The sequence below is a fragment of the Mauremys mutica genome, chromosome 1 (assembly GCF_020497125.1).
Source record: "Mauremys mutica isolate MM-2020 ecotype Southern chromosome 1, ASM2049712v1, whole genome shotgun sequence".
NCBI lineage: Eukaryota > Metazoa > Chordata > Testudines > Geoemydidae > Mauremys > Mauremys mutica.
The window spans coordinates 27862045-27885026 of record NC_059072.1 but is presented as its reverse complement, the minus strand read 5'-3'; the positions used below and the strand labels follow the sequence as shown (position 1 = coordinate 27885026).

The 22982-nt window shown below is 42.6% G+C and overlaps 1 protein-coding gene across 5 annotated transcripts in view; it reads right to left on the bottom strand.

Moving 5' to 3' along the window:
- Nucleotides 1-2846: 2846 nt before the first annotated feature.
- The window catches only part of PUS7 (pseudouridine synthase 7), a 41318-nt gene continuing 21182 nt past the window's right edge, over nucleotides 2847-22982 (bottom strand). For all 5 annotated transcript variants that reach the window (XM_044992630.1, XM_044992661.1, XM_044992651.1 and 2 more), the window contains exons 8-17: nucleotides 22092-22169; nucleotides 14117-14245; nucleotides 13674-13799; nucleotides 13265-13326; nucleotides 10416-10576; nucleotides 9338-9464; nucleotides 8989-9090; nucleotides 8764-8893; nucleotides 4914-5005; nucleotides 2847-3864 (exon numbers count right to left, since the gene is read on the bottom strand). In XM_044992630.1, the coding sequence (XP_044848565.1) occupies nucleotides 3728-3864; nucleotides 4914-5005; nucleotides 8764-8893; nucleotides 8989-9090; nucleotides 9338-9464; nucleotides 10416-10576; nucleotides 13265-13326; nucleotides 13674-13799; nucleotides 14117-14245; nucleotides 22092-22169 (1144 nt within the window). In that variant the 3' untranslated portion in view covers nucleotides 2847-3727. The remainder of the gene's footprint in view (nucleotides 3865-4913; nucleotides 5006-8763; nucleotides 8894-8988; nucleotides 9091-9337; nucleotides 9465-10415; nucleotides 10577-13264; nucleotides 13327-13673; nucleotides 13800-14116; nucleotides 14246-22091; nucleotides 22170-22982) is intronic.

The following is a 22982-nucleotide window of genomic DNA, read 5'->3' as shown; positions in this document are numbered from 1 at the left end:
TCAATGGCTATTAGCCAAGATGGTCAGGGACACAATCCCATGCTCTGAGTGTCTAAACCTCTGACTGCCAAAAGTTGGGACTAAATGATGGGATGGATCACTCAATAAATTGCCCTGTTCTGGTCATTCTCTTTGAAGCATCAGGCACAGGCTTTGTTGGAAGACAGGATGCTGAGCTACATGGACCATTGGTCTGACCCAGTATAGCCATTCCTATGTTTTCAGAAAAGGGTGGGTGCAATTCTCCGTGCAAGGGCAGAGCACTATTATTACAGATGTGGGAAACTGAGGCACAGCTGGGTTCTCCTCTATATTTACCACAGGGGACTTGGCACACAGAGGAGCCAAAAATAATATAAAAAACAGATTCTTCCAGACCCAAGGAACTCACATGGCATCCAAAAGGATCTGCACCATCTCCAGATCTAGCACAGCAAAATGCAACAATAGGTGGGGAGGAGGGAAAAAACAGGCTCCAGAAAGATAAAACAGCAAGAGACCATGGTATATGGGGCCTTTACAAGCAGAAAATAGCTGAAAGTTTTAAGGCTCAGATTCTCCAGTTCATTACGGCCACTGTGCATGGTGGAAGTGGCACAAAGTGGCCTCAGAATGGCTGGAGGGAGTATATGGAGAATGCTAGCAGATGGTTCTCATGCAAAGAGGGCAGAGTCAGCTTGACCAGTTGCCTGCCATCCCAGGTATAAGTGAAGGAAGGGGGGATGTGAAGTGGAGCCCCAATATGCCTGTTTCACCAGTTATAAATTAAACTGCGCCACTGCTGAGGTTAAGAGGGCTGCAAGAGTCTTCTGGAGTCTGTCCAAGGCACGAGAAAAACGGGCAGGGTGGAGAATCTGCCCTCTACTAATTTAGCCTAGGAGGACAGATTAATGTGCTATAGTCTCTTTTTTAAATACTTATTTAGGGTTTAGATTTGTTTACTATTATTTTTACAGAAATAGCATAATCGACTTCCAATCAGATAAGAGTTACTCATTCTTTGGATCTATTTTCAGTTTGTCTGGATCAGTAATGGCAGAGTTCTCATCTCCCATTGTCTCCCTCATCTCCCATTGTCTACATGGGTAATTCTGGGTGACCAGCAACTGAAAAAATCAGGCTACTTAGGACGCTTAACTTCAGACCACCATGCTTTAAAATGTTGTCATTAATATATGTAAAGTAGCAGAATGGGATAAATATGACTGAAGATAATGAAGTAAACTCATAAGCTAGCAAATTTAAAAAATGCATTTATTATTTAAATGATCTCCTGATCTGAAAAAAATGGGAAGAAACAAAATGGTCCTTCCTGAGAGAAAGAAAAGAGGTATCAATATAAAGCTGACAGTTAATTTTCTAATTTATGTCAAGAATATTTGTCATAACAGATCTACACACTGAAAGGCTAAACTGGCATATAAAATATGAATCAAATGCATCACCTAAATTTCTGCATCAATAAAAAACGTAATTCAAGACAGGCCGAGATACATGAGCAGAGTCAATGCTCCTTACGCACCTGAGAGGAAGAAAAAAAACTTTTTATATTTTTTACTCGAAATAAGCTGTTTGGTAGGTACTGTGATGCTGGCAGACCAGGTACCAGCTCACACCAAGGCCCCAGGCCTCACTGAACACTTATAATTGCATTGCTGGAAACCAGTCTTGTTTACTTGTGTGTTAGCATCCTCCGATGCTGTTTAGACTTTATAAAATGCTTGTGGGATGCTGCACGTATTAATCTAATTCATAATCTCTATAACCCAGGGTATAAATGTATATTGAGTATTTGCATTGTAAACCTCTAACTGTTTAACTCAACAAAACAGGAAAACAGCATTGATTAAGGTAAAGTATTCCCCCTGCATACAAGAATGGCCAGTTGAAATATTGCATAGCATCAAAGGACAGAGACTTTGTTGATTCCATTCCTAACTCGTGTCTCTATTCATCAGTCCATGATTTTTACTGTCTAGCAAAGCTATGAATTTAAGCTCCTGGGTTCATCTTTTGAGTGTCTTGTGCAGATTTCCTTTGAGGTGAGAACTGATATGTGAGATATAGAGTGATCATTTTGTGAAAAAAGTGTTCATCTATAGGTGATGTAGTGTTTTTGTCTTTTATCATTTTCCTGTTTGACTTCATTCAAGAATGTAGTTATTGTCTCATTTCACATACATCAGTGGTTCTCAACCCAAGGCCCATGGGCCGCTTGTGGCCCAATCAGCACACAGCTGCAGCCCATGTGACATCCTCAGGGCCATACAGGTAGCATATATATTGCAGGGCTGGGGCCCACATAAAACAGCTGCATATGTGACCCACAATGGTAAATAGGTTGAGACCCACTGGCCTACATAGTTCTATTAGGGCATTTGGTGCAATGGATGAGGTACACCCCATGTTGTGACAGGCATATGTAGGACCCATAGATCTTGAAAGGTGTGTTGTGGAGGATATTGACCATTATAGCAGTGGAGATATGTCTGCAGGTTTTGAATCTATTGCTCTGGTAGGGTGGGGTGCTTTTGAGTTGGTGTATCCTGTATTTGTGGGGAGCTTGTTTTTGACGATGAGCTTGGAGAAGTTAGGGGGTTGTTTGAAGGTCAGAAGAGGGGATTCAGGAAATATTTCTTTGATGGTACCCCATATGGATTCCAGTGGGAGGTGATAACTAGAGGTGTGTGGTCAGAGGGGTTTTTATTTCTGTATTGAAACAGGATCTCTCAGGATATGTGGGTGGCAACACTGCATATTTTCTAAAAGTGAGATACTGACATTTTCATATTGTTGGTATGCAAAACCCTATTCATTTGTTTATAAAAATGACAGTGCAAAGTGTCTCATATTTAACATAATTTATTAACACAAGCAGCACAAACAGGTTTCTTATTTGTTTGGTTTTAGAAATTATAAAGTCAAAATGCAACCTAACTGCTCTCAATTGTTTTAGAATGGCTTTTGAATCCTTTCATGCCATGATACAGATTTGCCTTGCTCATCCATTGCCAGCAATGGACACACTAAATATGCTGGTGCAAAGGAGTTAGTTGCTGATACAAGCTCTCATCTGGGCTTTTTGGTTAACTTGTTTTCATTACCTGTTCTTTGATACAGGTAGTAGTAGAGATGGGAAAAATGCACATAAACATTTTCATAATAAAATTTACAGTTCAACTAATAAAAACAGATGTACATGTTTATATCACATAAAAGGCATGAAAAATTCTGCCAATAGAATCCTCTACCACATCAGTGCAAAAGCTATTGGCCTTCCAAGGTGACATAAATGTACTCCTTTAATATATTCATCGCCTAACTTACTCTAATTAGCACTCCTCATCTGTAATGTTAGCATGCTTGCAATAATTTTTATTCTGTGCTGAATTCATGAAAGCATGTAGAATACTCACTGTACTTCTGGAAAGGCAATTACTGAAGATCTGGAATTGCTGTCCTAAGCCCATTTCTTCTGAAGATGTGGTTTTGCTACAGCTCAAGCACCTTATTTAACTAAGGTCATTTAAAAAAACCCAATCTAATATTTTTATTATTTTTACTAACACCATTTTGCATATAATCATTGAAGCTAATAAAAACAACTTAAAAAAATACAAATCTTTTACTACAAATCTTCAAAATCAAAACTAGGGTTTGCACAGAACAAGGAAATATGAAACCACTTTTACATCTTAAAATCTTTACATGACTTTAGAGCATTTGTTCAGCGTAGCCATATAGTATTCAGCTGTGTCTGTTTTTTTATGCTTGTGTCCATTTTTAGCACTTCTCTAATTGCCATGGTAGCGTAAGTGGATGGAGGAAGAGAGAATTCCATCTTCAAGGCCTTGAATTTACCTTCTATTACATAAGAAAGAAGAGATTAATTGGCACATATAGTATACCTCCTCTGGGCATTATTTAAATTGGGCTGAAAGGCTCACACAATTAAAGAAATAAAAAATTAATTTATCAACCATGGAAATGTTTTGTGAAATGTCAATTCATGCTACAACTTTCGCATATGTGGTAGATATGAGACATGGAATTTGCCCACAATGGGAAAAGTAAAGTTTCACTATTTATGTAGCAAATTTTATTAAAAAAAACAAAAAACAACCTTTTAGTCACACTAAAATTCGGTATTTCAAGACTGCCTTCCTCTCCTCCTACAACCCTGGATTGTAAAGTAGTAAGGTCTATATGTTATAGCTGGCTGTGTACTTTATTCAAAAGTTTCCATCACACAATCCTGACATGTTAAAAGTTCTTAAACTTTTAAGCTATACTAATTCTCCTAGAAACAAATATTACACTTATTAATACCAGTTTTAACAAATAATATTTCTGATGCTGTTCTGCTAACATGTCATCAATCCTATTTTAAACATTTTCTGTTATATTTTTAGCCCCAGTTAAGCAAAACACTAAAGCATGCACTTAAAAGCACATCAGTCTCCCATTGAACTTCAATTAAACACACAAGTAGTCCCAATGAAGTTGAAGGTGAATATTCACATGCTTGAAATCAAGCACATGGTCAAGTGCTTTGCTGAATTATGGCCTATGTCTGTCCCTCTTTAGTGAAGCACTTAAATAAGCAAATGCTTAATGCTAAGCATATGCTCATTTGATTCTTTAGCTAGCTAGACACAGAGTATAATGTAGTCAATGTGATCTGCTGAGCACATGCTTAGCACTTTTGAAAAATCAGGTTACTTATATAGGACCCTACTTTTAAGCACATCCTTTTGAACATTTTAGCTTGATGTTTTGTCAAATGCAGCCTTTTTATTTATTTTTACATTCAATATGTGTGATATGTAGCAGTTACAACTTCAAAGCAGTAGTTAGGTCAAACTTTATTGTTTACAGTGTATAAACACCTGCAGAAAACTTGTTACTCTTACCTGTAGCAAGAATAGGTGGTGGTTTTCCTTCCAGCGTATCCAAATCCGTATTAAATAATGGAATTCTAGGATCATCATATGCAACCACTTCCCTTCATGAAACACAGGACCAAGTTTTTTAAAATTTTGAAATACTCAGCGTGACTGAATGCACCCCTGTAGTCACACCCTGTACACTATTGTAATAATCTTTGTACAAAATATTGTGAGGTATCATTTGAAAACTAATAACTCACTGGTCAATAATATCATGATGAAATGTGCATAGCAACATTATATGTAAAGTTATAAACAAATTGAAATTAGGTCTGAAATATGTTTACCAGACAAGTCTGAGTAAACCAGTTTCTCAAAGGGCTTGGCTACACTCGAAACTCCAAAGCGCTGCCGCGGGAAGTGCGAGTGTGGCTGCGGTGCCAGCACTGGGAGAGAGCTCTCCCAGCGCTGCAGGTACTCCACCTCCCCGAGGGGATTAGATTACAGCGCTGGGAGCCGCGCTCCCAGCACTGGGGAACTGTTTACACTGGCGCTTTAAGCGCTGTAACTTGCTGTGCTCAGGGGGGTGTTTTTTCACAGCGCTGTAAAGCGCCAGTGTAGCCAAGGCCAAAGACAAAGGACAAACTGACACCTCAAACCAGGTGTCATCAAAGTGGATGGGCAATCACTTTCAAGTGGCCATACTTTGGAAAGTGGGAAAGCAACAAACTGATCTGCATTTTAGCAAACAATAGCATGGAACCTCTTTCACCATGAGACGCCTTGTCTTTGTCCTCACAGCATGAATGAACTTTATCTAGGAGTAACCCTCAGGACAATATCAGAGGGGTAGCCGTGTTAGTCTGGTTCTGTAGAAGCAGCAAAGAATCCTGTGGCACCTTGCATCCGAAGAAGTGGGTATTCACCCACGAAAGCTCATGCTGCAAAACGTCTGTTAGTCTATAAGGTGCCACAGGATTCTTTGCTGCTTCCTCAGGACAATGCATTTCAAAGGGGAACTAGACTATAAAAGTGATGGGCAAAAAACACCCCCAGGTATCTCTCCCACTTTCACCTAAGATGACAAAAGAAACAGCCTTTTGACACAGAGAGCAGATCGTGGCCTGGGAATTTGGTCAGCAATATTACTGGGAACATGTGGTAAGGGGTTTTACCTTGAATCAAGTCTAGTTTGTTAAGTTTTAGTTACTAGAAAACATTTTATGCTTATTTCTCTTGTAACCATTTCTGACTCTAATGCCTTATATTTGTACTCGCTTAAAACTTCCTCTTTGTAGTTAAATAAACTTTGTATTCTTTAAATCAAAACCAATCCAGTGTTGTATTTAAACTAAATTGTGTGAGTAACTCCATTTAATATTGGAGTTTGATCTTGATCCCTTTAGCGGGGCAACAGACCTAAAATATCTGAACTGTCCAGGAGAGGGCTGGACAGTGCAGGACACCAATTTGGGGGGGAATTTCGGACTGGGAGTGAGTTGGGGTCACCCTGCGAGTGGTAACCAAGGCTGGTGGTAACTTGTGAGAGACTGGAGTGTGCTGGCAGCTGCAGCTATACAGAGAGACTCAGACTGTGACCTGCATGCTGTTTGTGAGGGCCCCAGGTCGGGAACTACAGCAGCAAAGCACTGTGAGGCACCCCAGGTTGCAGGGCAAAGGTGACAGTCCCTCATTGGTCTAGATTGGACCCCGGAATATCATACTCAACAATTACACGTTTTTTATATCTAGATTAAAGAGAGATACCACATGAGATGTGTTTTAATCAGAAAATCAGCCTAAATTAGGTTTTATTCACAAAACCCACCACTGATGGACACAGACAAAAGATTTAATGCAAACACTAGCTAGTTGGTGAAGTTTCTCTCCACAGGTTTTTTCTTTGTGGTTTTGTCAAGATTTCTAATTACACAATAAACAAGGTTATTAGTGGATGGGAAAGAACTATGCCAACTGTAAGAAAAATAGTGTTCTACAACAATCAGAAGTATCTGAACTTCTTCATGACTGGATTAAGTACATACTCTATTTTTCCTCTACAACCACATCATAGGAAGTCATCCAGTGTATAATGGCTACACTGAAGAGCAATCTTTTAATTGCCCTCATCCCAAACCCTGCTGATAGTTCTCATCCTCTTAGACCAGAAGCTCTTCAGAGATCATGTCTGCCTGTTTTGTATATTACCTAGCATAAGAGGGCACTGATCCTGGTTCTGGTCTGTATGTGCTACAGTAATAGGGATTTAATAGATAAACCATAATTAATAATAATGTGTAAATAACTGAACCTTTCATATACTTTTTGTTCATATGCCAATCTAAGAAAGAGGTTGAGACTAACTTTTCCTTAAAATAAATTGCTAAGATTAAAAAACAAAACAGCCCGCCACACTCCCCCCCCCCCCCGACAGGTTTTTGGGGTTGCAAATATTAATCTACATGATTTACTGTCTACAGATTATCTTGGGCAAGTCTAAAATAGTCACATTCCTGGTCAATAATTTTACTTTTCTCATATTCAGAACATAGTATTTTATTTTAATTGCTTGACTGAAGATGCAAAAAGAGTCTCTTGATAAAATGTATCAGGACCAAAACCTGTTCTTCTACCTTCCTGTGGGCATCCTAGGCACGAAGTACAGTGGGAGATGTCACGTTTATGCTGTGTGTGTAGGGGGATGCGCATAACCCTCAGTGGAATACAATGGGGACCATCACTCAAAGAAGAATCCACTGTATCTCGAGTGTTAGTACAGTTCTCCACAGCAGATCAGAGCCAGGGGACCAGTGAAGCGGTGGGGCCTATGCCTTACTGGTCTGTGCCTGGTGTGTGTGGTAAAAAGATCTGTATCTACGGCTCCTGCCTACAAACTAGTATTGATCATGGCCTAGCTACACATGAGACCAATGCTCGCCAGTCCTCCTGCATGTATTCTGGGGACATCCTATTATTTCCAAATACATTTCACTGTATCCAGTGTTCCCTCTAATTTTTCCCACCCACGTGCAGAATATATTTTGTTATGGGCACCAATATGGAGGGGATGTGTGACCCACATGACCTTCATATTGGTGCCCATAACAAAATTCATGTGGTGGGCATGGGGCCAACGGGTTCGGAGTCTGGGAGGGGGCTCAGGGCTCAAGTAGAGGATGGGTGGGGAGGGGCTGAGGGCCCTGGCTGGGGGTGCAGGCTCTGGTTTGGGGCAAGGGAGGAGGGGCTCGGGGCTGGGGAAGAGAGTTGGGTGCAGGGGTGTGAAGCTGGGGGTGTGGGCTCTTGGGTGGGGCTTGGGATGAAGGGTTTGGGGTGCAGGAAGGTGCCTCTGTGGGGAGAGAGGACTCCCCCCAGCTCTCTCTCTCTCTGCAGCAGCACCTGCGCTGCAGAGGAGAGGTGCCTCTCCTGCTACAGCAGCTCCAGGGCTGGGGCCACAGGATAGGCGTCCCTCCCCCAGCCCTGTCCAGTCCAGGCTGGGTTCGGGCAGGGGGGGCTTGGGATGAAGGGTTTGGGGTGCAGGAGGGTGCCTCTGTGGGGAGAGAGGACTCCCCCCAGCTCTCTCTCTCTCTGCAGCAGCACCTGCGCTGCAGAGGAGAGGTGCCTCTCCTGCTACAGCAGCTCCAGGGCTGGGGCCACAGGATAGGCGTCCCTCCCACAGCCCTGTCCAGTCCAGGCTGGGTTCGGGCAGGGGGTGGGTTGCCCTGGCCGTGGCATGTTGGGTGCTGGGCTAGCTTGGGGCTGGGGGAGGGGCACCCCCCTCCCGGCTGGTCCCCAGGCGGGTTCCCTGAGCCCCTGCATGGTGCTAAATAGGCTGCTGCACAGCTTACAGGGAATTTAGCTGTATACTATTACTTACCATCTGACATTCTGGGGTCGAATTATGATCTTTCTGTATGCTCCAGATAATGAATAATCTCGAATTTTATGTCTCATGTTGCTGATGTCAAGATTATCAGCAGATAACATTTCCTTGTAGGCATCACCGACTACAAGAAAAGGAAATATTTAAAGAAAATTAAATCTATTTAAAATCTTAGTTCAGATTAAGTTTTAAGTGATCGTGCAAATTAAAAAGACTTACTTTTATGCTTCGGATATATAACATCAAACCCAGGTAATGGCATCACTATATCATGGATAGTATAATCGTCAACATCTGCTTCTTCAATATGAACAGCTGTCCCTACAATTCAAACAGTTTTCTATTTAAAATACAAAAGGTATGTGACATTTTTCAGTCACAGGAATCTACTGTTAACTGAATTTAAAAATAAAGTTCTTGATTTAAACGTATCTGATTATAGATAAATGAAGCAAATGTTGTGTTGTATCTTCATTTACTGACACAATTTTCCTAACGAAAGGTGTAACAGGCTTTAAAGTATCAAAAGAAATCATGCAAAGCGACAAGGATTTGAAGTTTATTTTACCTCCTTTAAGTACAAGGTCTCCCGATACAGCTTTAAGTCCATATTCTTCTATTCTCTTGCTCACCATGTTATTCCATATATAACTCTGATAGCTATGAATATACATCAAACGATTATTCCTTGGTATCTGTAGGTGAAAAATGTTTAACTGAATAATAGGTATCTTTAGTTACTTTCACCACTCAGCCACACTTAATGGATAAACATTGAAACAAGTCATTTTTCCAGTCACACAGTTAACATGCAGATGTTTGGTTTGTATGCTACATTTCTGGTCTTAATTTGAGAGGAATTTACATGGAAAGAAGGCAAAAAAAAAAAAAAAAAAGATGCATTATCCCCTCAATACAAAAAGCCCATATTTTCATTTTGTGTAACAGTTTGCCAAGTGTTTTGTTGCTGTAGACACAAGTGCCATTTTCAACATTGTAAAGCAGTACTTAATTATTTTTCATAGATTTGTAGGTCTTGAGGAACTGATAAGACCATTCAGTATGACCTCCTGCATAACACAAACCATGAAACTTCACTAAGTAATTCCTGTGTCAAGCCCAGTAATCCGAGGTTGAAATAGAACTATTTTCAGAACAGATCCAATTTTATTTTTTTAAATCAAGACTTCAAAGTGATGGCAATTCTATCACATACCTTGTAAACCTATTCCAATGGCTAATTACCCTCACTGTTAATTTGATTTGATTCTCTAAAGGCACAAAGAAAATCTGATCTTAAATCTTACACACAAGTCACAGATACCTATATAATTCAGATGAGTTTAAGTAACCATACAGCTTCCATATTAGCATGCAACTACATTTAGAATTCTGTTCTTCCATAATGTGCATTAATAGGAAACACCCAAGTTATTCATTACACATCATTTTGAGTCTGGACCCCTCAGTAAACAATGTGACACAGAGAACACAGAGGAACACAGAGGAGAGGAACACAGAGGAGAACACAGAGGAGAGGAATGGATGGATTTAAGAGGTTTATACATAGTCCATTTAAAATGTAGTGTAACACCACAAAAAAAACCCCACACAGAGACAAAAAACGTCAACCTTTTTACACTTACTATGCCAAATGCAGAGACTATATTCTTCAGTCCATACTTCGAAAGTCCACGTAGAAGTTGTCCTTCTACACACCTTTTTACAGGCAGTTTTTTGAGAGCTGCAGCTGGATCTTTAGTCTTTGCCCACTCTTCTCTGCATTTAACTAAATATCCTTTCTCAGCTGTAACAATAATTTAAGATTAACATTGTAACTGCAAAACAAAAAATTCAAGTTGATTGAAAATATTAATGTATCTGAAAATCTCAGTGCAACTAGCATGTTTATGTCTTAGTGAAAGTTATTTAAAAAAAAAAAAAGAAGAGCCAAAGTCTTCTAGATTCTCTACTGGAACAGCTGACTCATTTGTTAACCTGTCTTTAAAATGTAGTAGGAGTACAGGACTCACAACATGGCTAATTTAAAGCAAACGTACGAACATGTAAATATAAAGGGTTAAAGTAAGTTTAAAAGATATTCCTATTCAATAGTGTTGTTGGCACATAAATCCACCTATAAAACCTAATGTTTACTACCTTCTTATATGCATTCCGTGGCTAAAATGGAAGATGCCCTTTTGAGCACAGAATCACAGGACTTGAAAAGTCATCTAGTCCAGTCCCCTGCACCCATGGCAGGACTAAATATTATCTAGACCAGCGGTCGGCAACCTTTCAGAAGTGGTCATTTATTCACTCTAATTTAAGGCTTCGCGTGCCAGTAATACATTTAAACATTTTTAGAAGGGCTCTTTCTATACGTCTATAATATATAACTAAACTGTTGTTGGATGTAAAGTAAATAAGGTTTTTAAAATGTTTAAGAAGCTTCATTTAAAATTAAATTAAAATGCAGAGCCCCCCAGACCGGTGGCCAGGATCCGAGCAGTGTGAGTGGCACTCAAAATCAGCTCGCATGCACCTTTGGCATGCGTGCCATAGGTTGCCTACCCCTGATCTAGAGCATCCCTGACAGGTGTTTGTCTAACCTGCTCTTAAAAATCTCCAATGATGAAGATTCCACAACCTCCCTAGGCAATTTATTCCAGTGCTTAACCACCCTGACAGTTAGGAAGTTTTTCCTAACATCCAACCTAAATCTCCCTTGCTGCAATTTAAGCCCATTGCTTCTTGTCCTATCCTCAGAGGTTAAAAAGAACAATCTTTCTCCCTCCTCCTTGAAACAACCTTTTATGTACTTGAAAACTGTTATCATGTCTCCTCTCAGTCTTCTTTTCTAGACTAAACAAACTCAATTTTTTCAATCTTCTATTGTACGTCATGTTTAATCATTTTTTGTTGCTCTTCTCTGCACTTTCTCCAATTTGTCCACATCTTTCCTGAAATGTGCCATCCAGAACTGGACACAATACTCCAGTTGAGGCCTAATCAGCACAGAATAGAGTGGAAGAATTACTTCTCGTGTCTTGTTTACAACACTCCTGCTAATAATCCCAAAATGATGTTTACTTTTTTTGCAATAGTGTTACACTGTTGACTCATATTTAGTTTGTGATCCACTATGACCCCCAGATCCCTTTCCGTAGTACTTCTTCTTAGGCAGTCATTTTCCATTTTGTATGTGTGCAACTGATTGTTCCTTCCTCAGTAGAGTACTTTGCATTTGTCCTTACTGAATTTCATCCCATTTACTTCAGACCACAGTTTGTCCAGATCATTTTGAATTATAATCCTATCCTCCAAAGCACTTGCAACCCCTTCCAGTTTGGTATCGTCTGCAAACTTTAGAAGTGTAATCTCTATGCCATTATCTAAATCACTGATGAAGATATTGAACAGAACCAGACCCAGAACTGATCCTTGAGGGACCCCATTCGTTATGCCCTTCCAGCACAAGAACCACTGATAACTAATCTCTGGGAATGATTTTCCAACCAAATTATGCACCCACCTTACAGTAGCTCCATCTAGGTTGCATTTCCCTAGTTTGTTTATGAGAAGATCATGCGAGACAGTACCAAAAGCTTTACTAAAGTCAAAGCTTTAAAGTGTAAAGCTTTACTAAAGCTTTACACGTCTACCACTTCCCCCCATCCACAAGGCTTGTTACCCTGTCAAAGAAATTTATGAGGCTGGTTTGACAAGATTTGTTCTTCAGAAATCCATGCTGACTGTTACTTATCACCTTATTATCTTCTAGAAAACAAACTTTCTACCTATTGAAGGATTTCTATTGTGCCCTTCACCATCAACTTTAGCTACCTGAGCCCAGATTATCCCCCTACTTAAATCTGGGTCCTGGGGAGATCCAGGCAATTCCCTCACTCCTCACAAGACCAGATCCTGCTGAGGGCTCTCTGTCCACCGTGTGGTCCACACAAGAGGAAGGGGAGAAGAATGGGTAGGATGCAGGTTGTCCTCCCTCTGGTCCCATGCAGCTTCCCAGAAAGAGTTAACAGCCGCCCCAGGCTGTGTTAACTTTTTTGCAGCCCTTTTCAGCCCAAGAGGAGCTGTGTTGCCAGGGAATGGCAGATGGGAGACTGCTAAAGGCAGAGCTGATGCAGAGGTTCAGGTTGTGGGGTAGTTTTTCCATGGCAAAGGTAATCTTGCACAACCCACAACAAGATGTTCAGGGAATCTCTAGAAAAAGATCCCCACCAAGATACTCAGACAACGAGTCCCCTTCCAGTTGCTTTTTTACTACAGGAGGGGGTGATCCAAGCCATCAACAATGGTTTGTTGTTAAGAGCTTGCTGAAAGTTTTTAAACAGAAAGGACAGTTCCAGTGCTGACAAAGTTTACCATATGCAAAAATGTGAATGTCCATATGCACTTCAATTTTAAAAGTTCAACTTTCCCTCCATAAATACTGTTCTGTTCAATTATGTGTAAAGTATTTCTTAGAACCTACCTCCGGGCCGTGGTTTTAATATTAAATCCATTACTTCATTCCAGTTATTTTGTAGAATAGCTCTAAAATGAAACAGAAAATTTATTAGCTATTATTAAAACAGGAACAGATTTAGGGATACATTTCAGTTCTCTGAAAACCAAAATATTCTATACATTTTACATTTCATCTACAGACAATATCGCACAAGACAACTGCTACAGCTGCTTACATAGATTCTGTTCCTGATGCTAATGTTAAATTTGACACACAATATCATGACTGAAACTTTCCAGAAAAAAAAATAAAATTAAAAAAACATACCCAGATGTAACATTATCCTAAGATATAAATTTCAAAATATGATTCTTTAGTACACACAATAAAATCATCAATTATTTAAAGAAAAACAAAACAAAAACCCACATACCTTCCAACTTGATATGTAGGAACAGCTGTGGTTCCAAATCTCTGCATTCCATAATAATTAATAAATCCAATTTCCCTGAGAGAGTGCATTGCTTGCTGTACTTGATCATCAGTTCCTGTTATATTTCTAATAACATACAAAATTATTTTTAAAAATCCACTCAACAGTAAAACCATCTCAAATTCCAGCCATCAGATCAGTTCGAACTTGTACTCTTGTGCTCCTGAAAGCAGTCATTATCAATGTTAAAAGTAAACATATTGTATACTGCTTTTCCTAAATCCAGCAAGTTCCCTCCCCTCCACCTTGACTGAGAAAAGTTTCAGAGTAGTAGAAAAGTAGTCTCAGATTTTCTGGTATCCTCCCTACTTTATAGCTGAAAAACTCTGACTTGATTAAGAAAGCCATCAATGGCAAAGTCCTGGCAGATAGCAGCATTTTACCTGAGAACAACTGTGAAATGGTTCCCTTGCAGTTCTCCCAATTTCAGCGGATGGTTCTTGTAACTAAAATTTCCCAACTTAAAGTTCATCAAACATTTGTTCAAATGAGCAAGTCTTTGTGCAGTGATTCTAAAAAGAAATGGAAAAAAAAGTGACCAAGCTACTCTCGGAAAAGCTCATGGATAAGTATTTAAAGAGATGCCAGGGTTTCAAGCTAAAACACCATTACAGGAAACAGGAGTATAATTCCCTTAGTTTCTCTTCTTTTTGTGTATTGCCTCCAAAAATATTCTAAATGAATCATCTAAAAGAATAGGGCACATTATTCTCAAGCCCCATCTACACAAGAAAACTAATCCAATACTGACAAAGCTATATCAACAAGAAGTTTCCTGGGACCTATGTTGGAAGATTGATTGGCAAAAAATGTTAATACGAAGTTATGGTTTCCCCATGCTCATTCATGCCCTTCCCTTTCCCATGAAATTGTGAGAGAACTTGTCTGTTCTTCTAGGTACACAAAGGGACAGGGGAAATGTGGGAAGGTATTATCAGCATAAATGATTTAGCCTAAATCCTCACAGCAAAGTGAGCTTGTTACCATCCTGAAAGCACAACTCAGGCTTTAGACTCCAGCTGGAGTTCCAAAATTTTTGCCAGCATGACCCCATTTTGATTAATTATTTCCTTCAAACACTCTAGCATGGAGGACACCATTTTATCCTCTGCACTGCATGTCCCCCATACATATGGTGCATGCAAGGTCATGCAAAATTGCGTCCTCCATGCATTGTGACCTCACATGCACTGTACATGCAAGGTCATGCTATGCGGAGAAAAATGGCGTCCTCTGCACACTAGGGATTGGCAAGACTCCATTGGGGTCATAATCCAGTTTGTGAACCACTGACCCACAGCCCCCAACAAGCCATGTAGTCGGGGACTGAAAACACCACTAAACTTGAATGAGAGAGCTGTGTGTGTGTGTGTGTGTATGGAAGTGGAGGTCGGGACGACTCCCAACTTAGCTCTGCAGTGAAGACAAACCCTTACAGATGCTACAGAATGCTTTGTGAACAAAGCATTTGAGCACTATAGGACAAAGTTTTACACCTTCTAAGGCAGAACTCAAGTTTAGGTCACAAGGGATCTGACCACTGCTGAAAAATGCTGTCAAGAAAAATGCTATCCCCCTGAACCTGCATTTGAAAATGATTAAGCTGCTAGTACAGATGGGACAAAACTGTTTTCAAACACTTACAGAAAGCATGACTGAGACTGGGTGGATCTAGGAATCCTTGGAGATTTCAGTGTACTGAACTGAGAATCAAGCATGCACATCCAACTAATGGTTACAGGCATTGTATGTGTCTTTACTTGAGCGGCAAGATAAGCACATTCCCCACCCCTGGATGTCAATCCCAGCTTTTACTTGTCTCTTTACAAGAAACTTAACTGATATTGAGAAATGTTCAGTCTAACTAGAGAAGTGAATAATTTGGGGTTACAAGGCAGAAGCAAGAAAACAAAGAATCCTAGAAGGAAGACCTCAATTAATCATATTTTTGTACTCTGCTTTTTTAAATCTAGCACTTCTTCCCTGCTTCAGAAGCAACTGTCTAGTGCAGGGGTGGGCAAACTACGGCCCAGGGTCCGCATCCGGTCTGTCAGATGTTTTAATGCATCCCTCGATCTCCTGCTGAGGAGCAGAGTCTGGGGCTTGTGTGCCGTGGTTCCACGCGGCTCCCGGAAGCAGCGGCATGTCCCCCCTCCAGCTCCTATGCACAGGAGCAGCCAGGGAGCTACACACGCTGCCCCCACCCCAAGTGCCGCTCCCGCAGCTTCCATTGGCCGGGAACCGTGGCCAATGGGAGCTGCAGGGGCGACACTTGTGGACAGGGCAGCACGTGTAGGAGCCAGAGGGGGGACATGCCGCTGCTTCCAGGAGCTGCTTAAGGTAAGTGCCACTCAGAGCCTGCACCCCTGACCCCCTCCTGTACTCCAACCCCCTACCCCAGCCCTGATCCCCCTCCCGCCTTCCAAACCCCTCAGTCCCAGCCTGGAGCATCCTCCTGCACCCTAAACCCCACATCCTCTGCCCCAGCCCAGAGCTCCCTCCCAGACCCTAAACTCCTCATTTCTGGCTCCACCCCAGAGCCCGCACCCGCAGCCGGAGCCATCACCAATCTCGCACTCCAATCCCCAATTTCGTGAGCATTCATGGCCCGCCATAAAATTTCCATGCCCAGATGTGGCCCTTGGGCCAAAAAGTTTGCCCACCCCTGGTCTAGTACTTCTGTCTCTCTCCAAGCCTCCATTCCAGTCTGACTGCTCAACAAACTCTGTGCCCCTTTTCCTCCCATTGCCCCCAAGTTTTACACCTGAGAAATCCCTGGTCCAAGACTGCACATACCCTGGAACAGCAACCCGGGGCTAGGCATCCCACCCTCCTTTTGTGCAGATGCTCTGCAACAAAAGGAACCTCCAAGCTTTAACTGCAGACAAATGTGACTACATCTTTGGCCAGGTCTATACTACAGGACCAACCCTTGGGGCACCCCACTTGATACTGGCTGCCAACTAGACATGGAGCCATTGATCACAACCCGTTGAGCCCGATGATTTGGCCAGCTTTCTATCCACCTTATAGTCCATTCATCCAGCCCATACTTCTTTAACTTGCTGGCAAGAATACTGTGGGAGACCATATCAAAAGCTTTGCTTAAGTAAAGGAATAATACATCCACTGCTTTCCCCTCATCCACAGAGCCAGCTATCACATCATAGAAGGCACTTAGGTTAGTCAGGCATGATTTGCCCTTGGTGAATCCGTGCTCACTGTTCCTGATCACTTTCCTCTCCTCTAAGTGCTTCAGAATTGATTCCTTGAGGACCTGCTCCATAATTTTTCCAGGGACTGAGGTGAGGATCATCCTTCTTCCCTTTTTTAAAGATGGGCACTACATTAGCCTTTTTCCAGTCATCTGGGACCTCCCCCGATCGCCATGAGTTTTCAAAGGCTTGCCCTGATTCGGCTTCTGTTTCAGGTTTTCCACGTATTTGCAACAGATGGCATCCTGCAGGGTCCTCTCCAGCGTGGTTCTAGCTTTTGGAGTGAGGACTGCGTGCTCTGCATTCTTCACCTGTGGCACCAGGCCTCCCAGCTCCTGGCGTTTCTTGCACCACGTCCAGCAGCAGCAGATACGCTTCTCCAGTTGTCACATAGCATTGTGGGCATGAGTCCAGAGCAAAGCAAAGTCTCCCCGGTCTCTTCCAAATTTGCCTTCCAGTGAGCTGCTCAGGTAGGTGGCGACATCTTGATTGAAGGGGGTCCTGATGATTCGCTTCTTGATGACATCCCACATGGCAATTTCTGCAATGTTCCTCACAATAACATCCGGGCACGTCAGAAGTGATCACTGCAATGTCGCACAGATCACCATATGAGGAATGTTGGCACTGCACTGCCCTGCCTGTGTGAGATATACACCAGTTCATTGCTGGCTCTCTGGGGAAGAAACATCCACTTCTTCACTGGCTGCCTGGTATATTGTCTGCCTTGTTCAGAGGTATCTTCGCCACAGCAGATTCCCTCAGGACGAATGAGATACAGGGTATCAGGAAGGTGTTCAAGGCGTTGCTCTTCTGCCATGGTGCCAGTAGGGAGGAGTTGATCCTGGCCACATCTCATAGGATCTCCGCAATGGTACCCTCAGGTGTCTGCTGGATGTGGAAACCCGTGGGCATGCTGAGATGTTGGTATGCTTGCCCATCCTTGAGGAAGATCAGAGGTTCATCCTGGATCTGAAAAGGCATCGTCTGGACCGAGTCCCTTCTACTGCCATCGATATGCAGGGTTGCACACTTCCTAGCATTGAAGCAGAGTCCCATCCAGTTGGCAGCATGGCTGGTGATGTTGAGCATTTGTTGGAGACACTCCAGGTTGTCTGCGATCAAGACCAGATTGTCTGCGTAAGCCAGGATAGTCACACTGCTGCCATACAGCTCGAAACCGCCTAAACTGCTGGAGATGGCTCGAATGAGCAGCTGCATGGCTAAGTTGAAAACGATGGGGCTGAGGGGACAACCTTGCTTCACGACACTACGGAAAGGAGTGGGTGGTGGTGGTGCAGTCTTCAGAAAGTTCCTGGATCAGTTGGAGAAAGTTTTCAGGCATCCCGAATTCTCGCAGCGTGTCAAAAATGTGCTGGTGGGGCATCGATCTAAAAGCATTAGCCGTGTCAAGCCACACTATGGCACATTGCTTCCGTGCCCTCCTGGCTGTGTGGATGACAGTCTGAAGGACAAAGTTGTGTTCGTAACAACCGTCACATAACATGAAGCCTTTCTGGATGGAGCTGATGGCTCCCCTGTTCACAGACCAGTCTGTGATCCTAGCCAGGAGGCAGCTGGCATACAGTTTGTACATGGTAGAACAGAGAAAGATGGGTCTCCAGTTGCTGGGCTCATCTTGCTCACCTTTCTTGTAGGCGAGCACTGTCATAGATTTCTTCCAGAAGCTTGGGGTATGGCAGAATTGTTTGCATTTATTGCAGTTAATACCAGGCAGCCGGGGTCTCATTTTTTCAGGATGCTATAGCGAATGCCATCTTTTCCAGGGGCTGTGTTTTTGGTCTTTGTAAGTCTGGTCATTACTTCCTGTGGTGTGAAGTCTTGTTCCAGGTCCCCTGCACAGTCAATGAGGGGTAGAGGACGAAGGCACCCTGGACGCTGCATGTCGTTTTCAGCTAAGTGGTCGAACACACTCTTCAAGTACAATAGTCCCTCCAACAGGACTAATCAGACTTGTAAACAACATAGCTATTCTGGCAAAAAGCCCCCTAGGGAGACACGTCTTTATGCTGGCAAAAAGCCAGTATAAGATGCATCTCCACTAGGGGGCTTTGCTGGTGCAGCTATACCAGCAGAACTAATGTAATACAGATAAGCCATTTAATTCTTTCTATGGGGAGTTTCATCTTGGGTGCTTATTCATCAACAGCCCTCAATGTGCAAGTTATCGCCACCTTTCACCATTGCACACAGAATAACTTGTCAAAGGTAACTTACTAGAACATTTAACAATTGGTCTCCAAGAAACACCACCACACTTCTGTGCAGGATCAGCAAGCTCTAGGGATCTCTCAGGACTCAATCTAGAATATGTATGATCATCAGTCATGCACTTGTTCTTCAAAGTGTGGGATTCATCAGATGGACCCACAAATTATTAATCGCCACACTCAAGCAGGTAATCTCATTTAACCAGATTGCATGGTGTACTCTGTTCAGGGGTGTGTGTGTGTGTGTGTGTGTGTGTGTGTGTGTGTGTGTGTGTGTGTGTGTGTGTGTGTGTGTGTGTGTGTGTGTGTGTGTGTGTGTGTGTGTGTGTGAACATGTGTATACATACCAAATTGTAACAGCTGAATAACATAATCCGTCTTCTCTACAGAGAACAGTTTGGGAACCTCTAGTTTAAATTTAAGAGTCCCATAGTTATTGAATGAGGTTGCAAAAAGCCACAAAACAGTCATGACATGGTCTCCAAATGTTGCATTGTGATAAAAGTATCCACACAAGGCTGCTATATTGTGGTACATCTTCATTTTTTGATGCAATATTACAATGCAATGCCAAAGAACCGCACCATTGTTTTGTGATTTTCGGAGACTCCATCCAATTGCATCTCTCCCTCCTAGGCTACTTCTGGGAGTACATTACAGCAGAGCACTAGCTCTGCTATAGTGAAGGTTAAGACCGGCTTCCTATTTAAAACTAGATTCTAAGTGCTCTAAAATCTGCAGAGATAGTAAGTTATACTGACCTAAGTGCCAGTATAGACAGTTTCTCCCACCAACACAGCTACCACCTCTCACGGAGACAGGGGTTATTAAACTGTCAGAAGAGTTCTCTCCTGTCAGCATAGAGCATCTTCACCAAAAGCACTACAGCGGTGCAACTGTGCTACTGAAAATGATGTAGTGTAGACGTAGATGTGAGAACTACATCTATCTAAACAATCATTAACAGGGCCGCCCAGAGGATTCCGGGGGCCCGGGGTCTTCGGCGGCGGGGGGCCCTTCCGTTCCGGGACCCGCCGCTGAAGTGCCCTGAAGACCCACGGCGGGCCCCCCCGCCACCGAATTACTGCCGAAGCGGGACCCACCGCCGAAGTGCAGCCCGGTCTTTGGCGGTAATTCAGCGGCGGGGGCCCCCCGCCGCGGGTCTTCGGGGCACTTCGGCGGCGGGTCCCGGAAGGGAAGGGCCCCCCGCCGCCGAATTACTGCCGAAGACCGGGCTGCACTTCGGCGGCGGGTCCCGCTCCGTCTTCGGCGGTAATTCGCCAGCGGGGGGTCCTTCTGCCCGGAGCGGAAGGACTCCCGGCCTGCGAACACCGGGAGCGAAGAAGCTCCTGCACCCGGCCCCGCAAGAGTTTTCCGGGCCCCCCGGAGCGAGTGAGGGACCCCGCTCCAGGGGCCCCGAAAAACTCTCGTGGGGGCCCCTGTGGGGCTCGGGGCCTGGGGCAAATTGCCCCTCTTGCCCCCCCCTCTGGGCGGCCCTGATCATTAACTACTAACACTTCTCTTTCTGTTAAAAAAAAGGGGTGGGGGGCAAATTAAACGGTAAATAAATAAATAAATAAAACAACCAAAACACTTTGTTAATGCAGAGTTAAGGTTGCCGGAGATAACTCATGCCCTCCCAGAACATGAATCCAGTCAAGCTCAAACTTCTGAAAACCTAGCACACACAGAGTTAAGGTAAATGCCCATGTAACTTTAACTCTGTCCTCTGAGTGGGATACCATCTAAACCCTAGACTTTCCCCTACCTATCATTAAATTCACAGACTGCTGTCATCTCCCACCTCATTACTAGCAATACCCATTGCATGCAGGCTGCAGTGCCCTGCTACTGACACCACCTACGCAATTCTGTATCGAAATGATGAAGACTGGAGCCTCAGGTACACATGAACCTCTTTCCTTTGATAACACACTGTGGAAAGAGGGAGGGGCTCAGACCAAGATCTTCCGATATCAGAGACCAAACTGTCCCACCTACCTCCTCCACCATTCAGTACAGCTATGGCTACCTCTAACACAGTAATTCCCAGTAGCTATTGCCAGCTCCAGCAGGGGGCAGAGTTAAGGTTATGTGGGATTTACCCTAACACTGTATTTCCTGGTTTTCAGGAGTTTTGCCGAACACAATGTTCTGGAAGGGCACAAGCTATTACCAGCAACCTTACCTCAGTGTTAACAAAGTTTTTACCATTTAATCAAGGACGGAGCTGTTCCTCCTCATTCTTTCTTCACCTTGGAGCAAGGAGCAGTTCTGGTTCTCCTTCCTGAATGCTCAGAGGGAATTGGGTGGGGAAGGAAGAAGATGGGTTCCCAGTGACAGGGTGGATCACATTAACAACAGATAGGTGGGTCCCACACCACCACTCAGCATCCTTCTGATATCTTGCAAGGGTAATATAGCATGAGAGCAGTCCTGTGATGAACTCTCTGCTCACTATGTGTCTCAAATCAGGTGCAGCTCCAGTCAGACCAATGGACCCCATGCAACCTACATATGACTCAGAAGCTGTAGCCTGAGTACCACCGGTTTTACAAGATAAACAGTTACTGTACAACTCTTCTTGAAATAACAGGGTTCCATAATATCAACAACATTAACATTTAGTGACTGTGGTCCTGATTCGGTCGGTAAAGCAGCACATGCTTAAGTGCACTGCTGAATCAGGACCTGACTCTGCAACTTCTGTTTGATATGCAATAGGTTAGCTTTACATGGAGAAAACACTACCTTAAACAAAGTCCGTGCTATTGATGAACAAAATAAAGAGTGCACATACTATAATTTAATAAACCAACATGTTTTACATGTGCTACAAGATTCTTAAATGTTTATTAAGACAGCTAAGTTACCTTGTTATAAGAATTTAGTTGCAACATATTTTCACTTACCTAAGAACAGCAATCTCTTGAACTGTAATAGCTCTTTTATCTTTGGTCCCCATGTAGGAAAATATATTTGGCTTAACTCTTAAAAAAACAAAAACAAACAGTTATGAAAATTTTAGATTTCATAGTTAAGGACACCCAAGCCCCATACAATTAGGCCAAAGATAAACTGTAATCTCGCTAGCATATTATATACAAAAAACTAAATTAACGCAACTTTTTAATTAGATTTTACATGCACAAAAAATGGGGAATTTTGAAGTTACAATCTCCACACAAGTTGTACTGCAACTTGATCCCATTATATATATATATGTAATATTTTCTAATACTGTATATGGCATTATTATAAGGCAGGAAAGTTACCATATATTTTGTTATCAAATACGGTAGAACTTCAGAGTCATGAACACTCGGGAATGGAGGTTGTTCATAACTTTGAAATGTTTGTAACTCTGAACAAAATGTTATGGTTGTTCTTTCAAAAGTTTACAACTTAACATTGACTTAATACAGCTTTACTGCTGCTTTTAACCATCTTAATTTAACAAGCCCAGAAACAGTTTCCTTACCTTGTCAAATCTTTTTTTAAACTTTCCCTTTATTTTTTTTTAGTAGTTTACATTTAACAGTACTGTACAGTATTTCCCCCCCCCCCTTTTGGGGGGGGGGGACGGGGGGACTCTGCTGCCTGATTGCATACTTCCAGTTCCAAATGAGGTATGTGGTTGACCTGTCAGTTTGAAACTCCGGTGTTCGTAACTCGGAGATTTTGTTTTACTGCCTATACGCAAGTGGACTTCTTTATGATTGTTACTGTCACTTTACTTTGAAGTGTGTGTGTGTGTGTGTGTGTGTGTGTGTGTGTGTGTGTGTGTGTGTGTGTAAAATTCA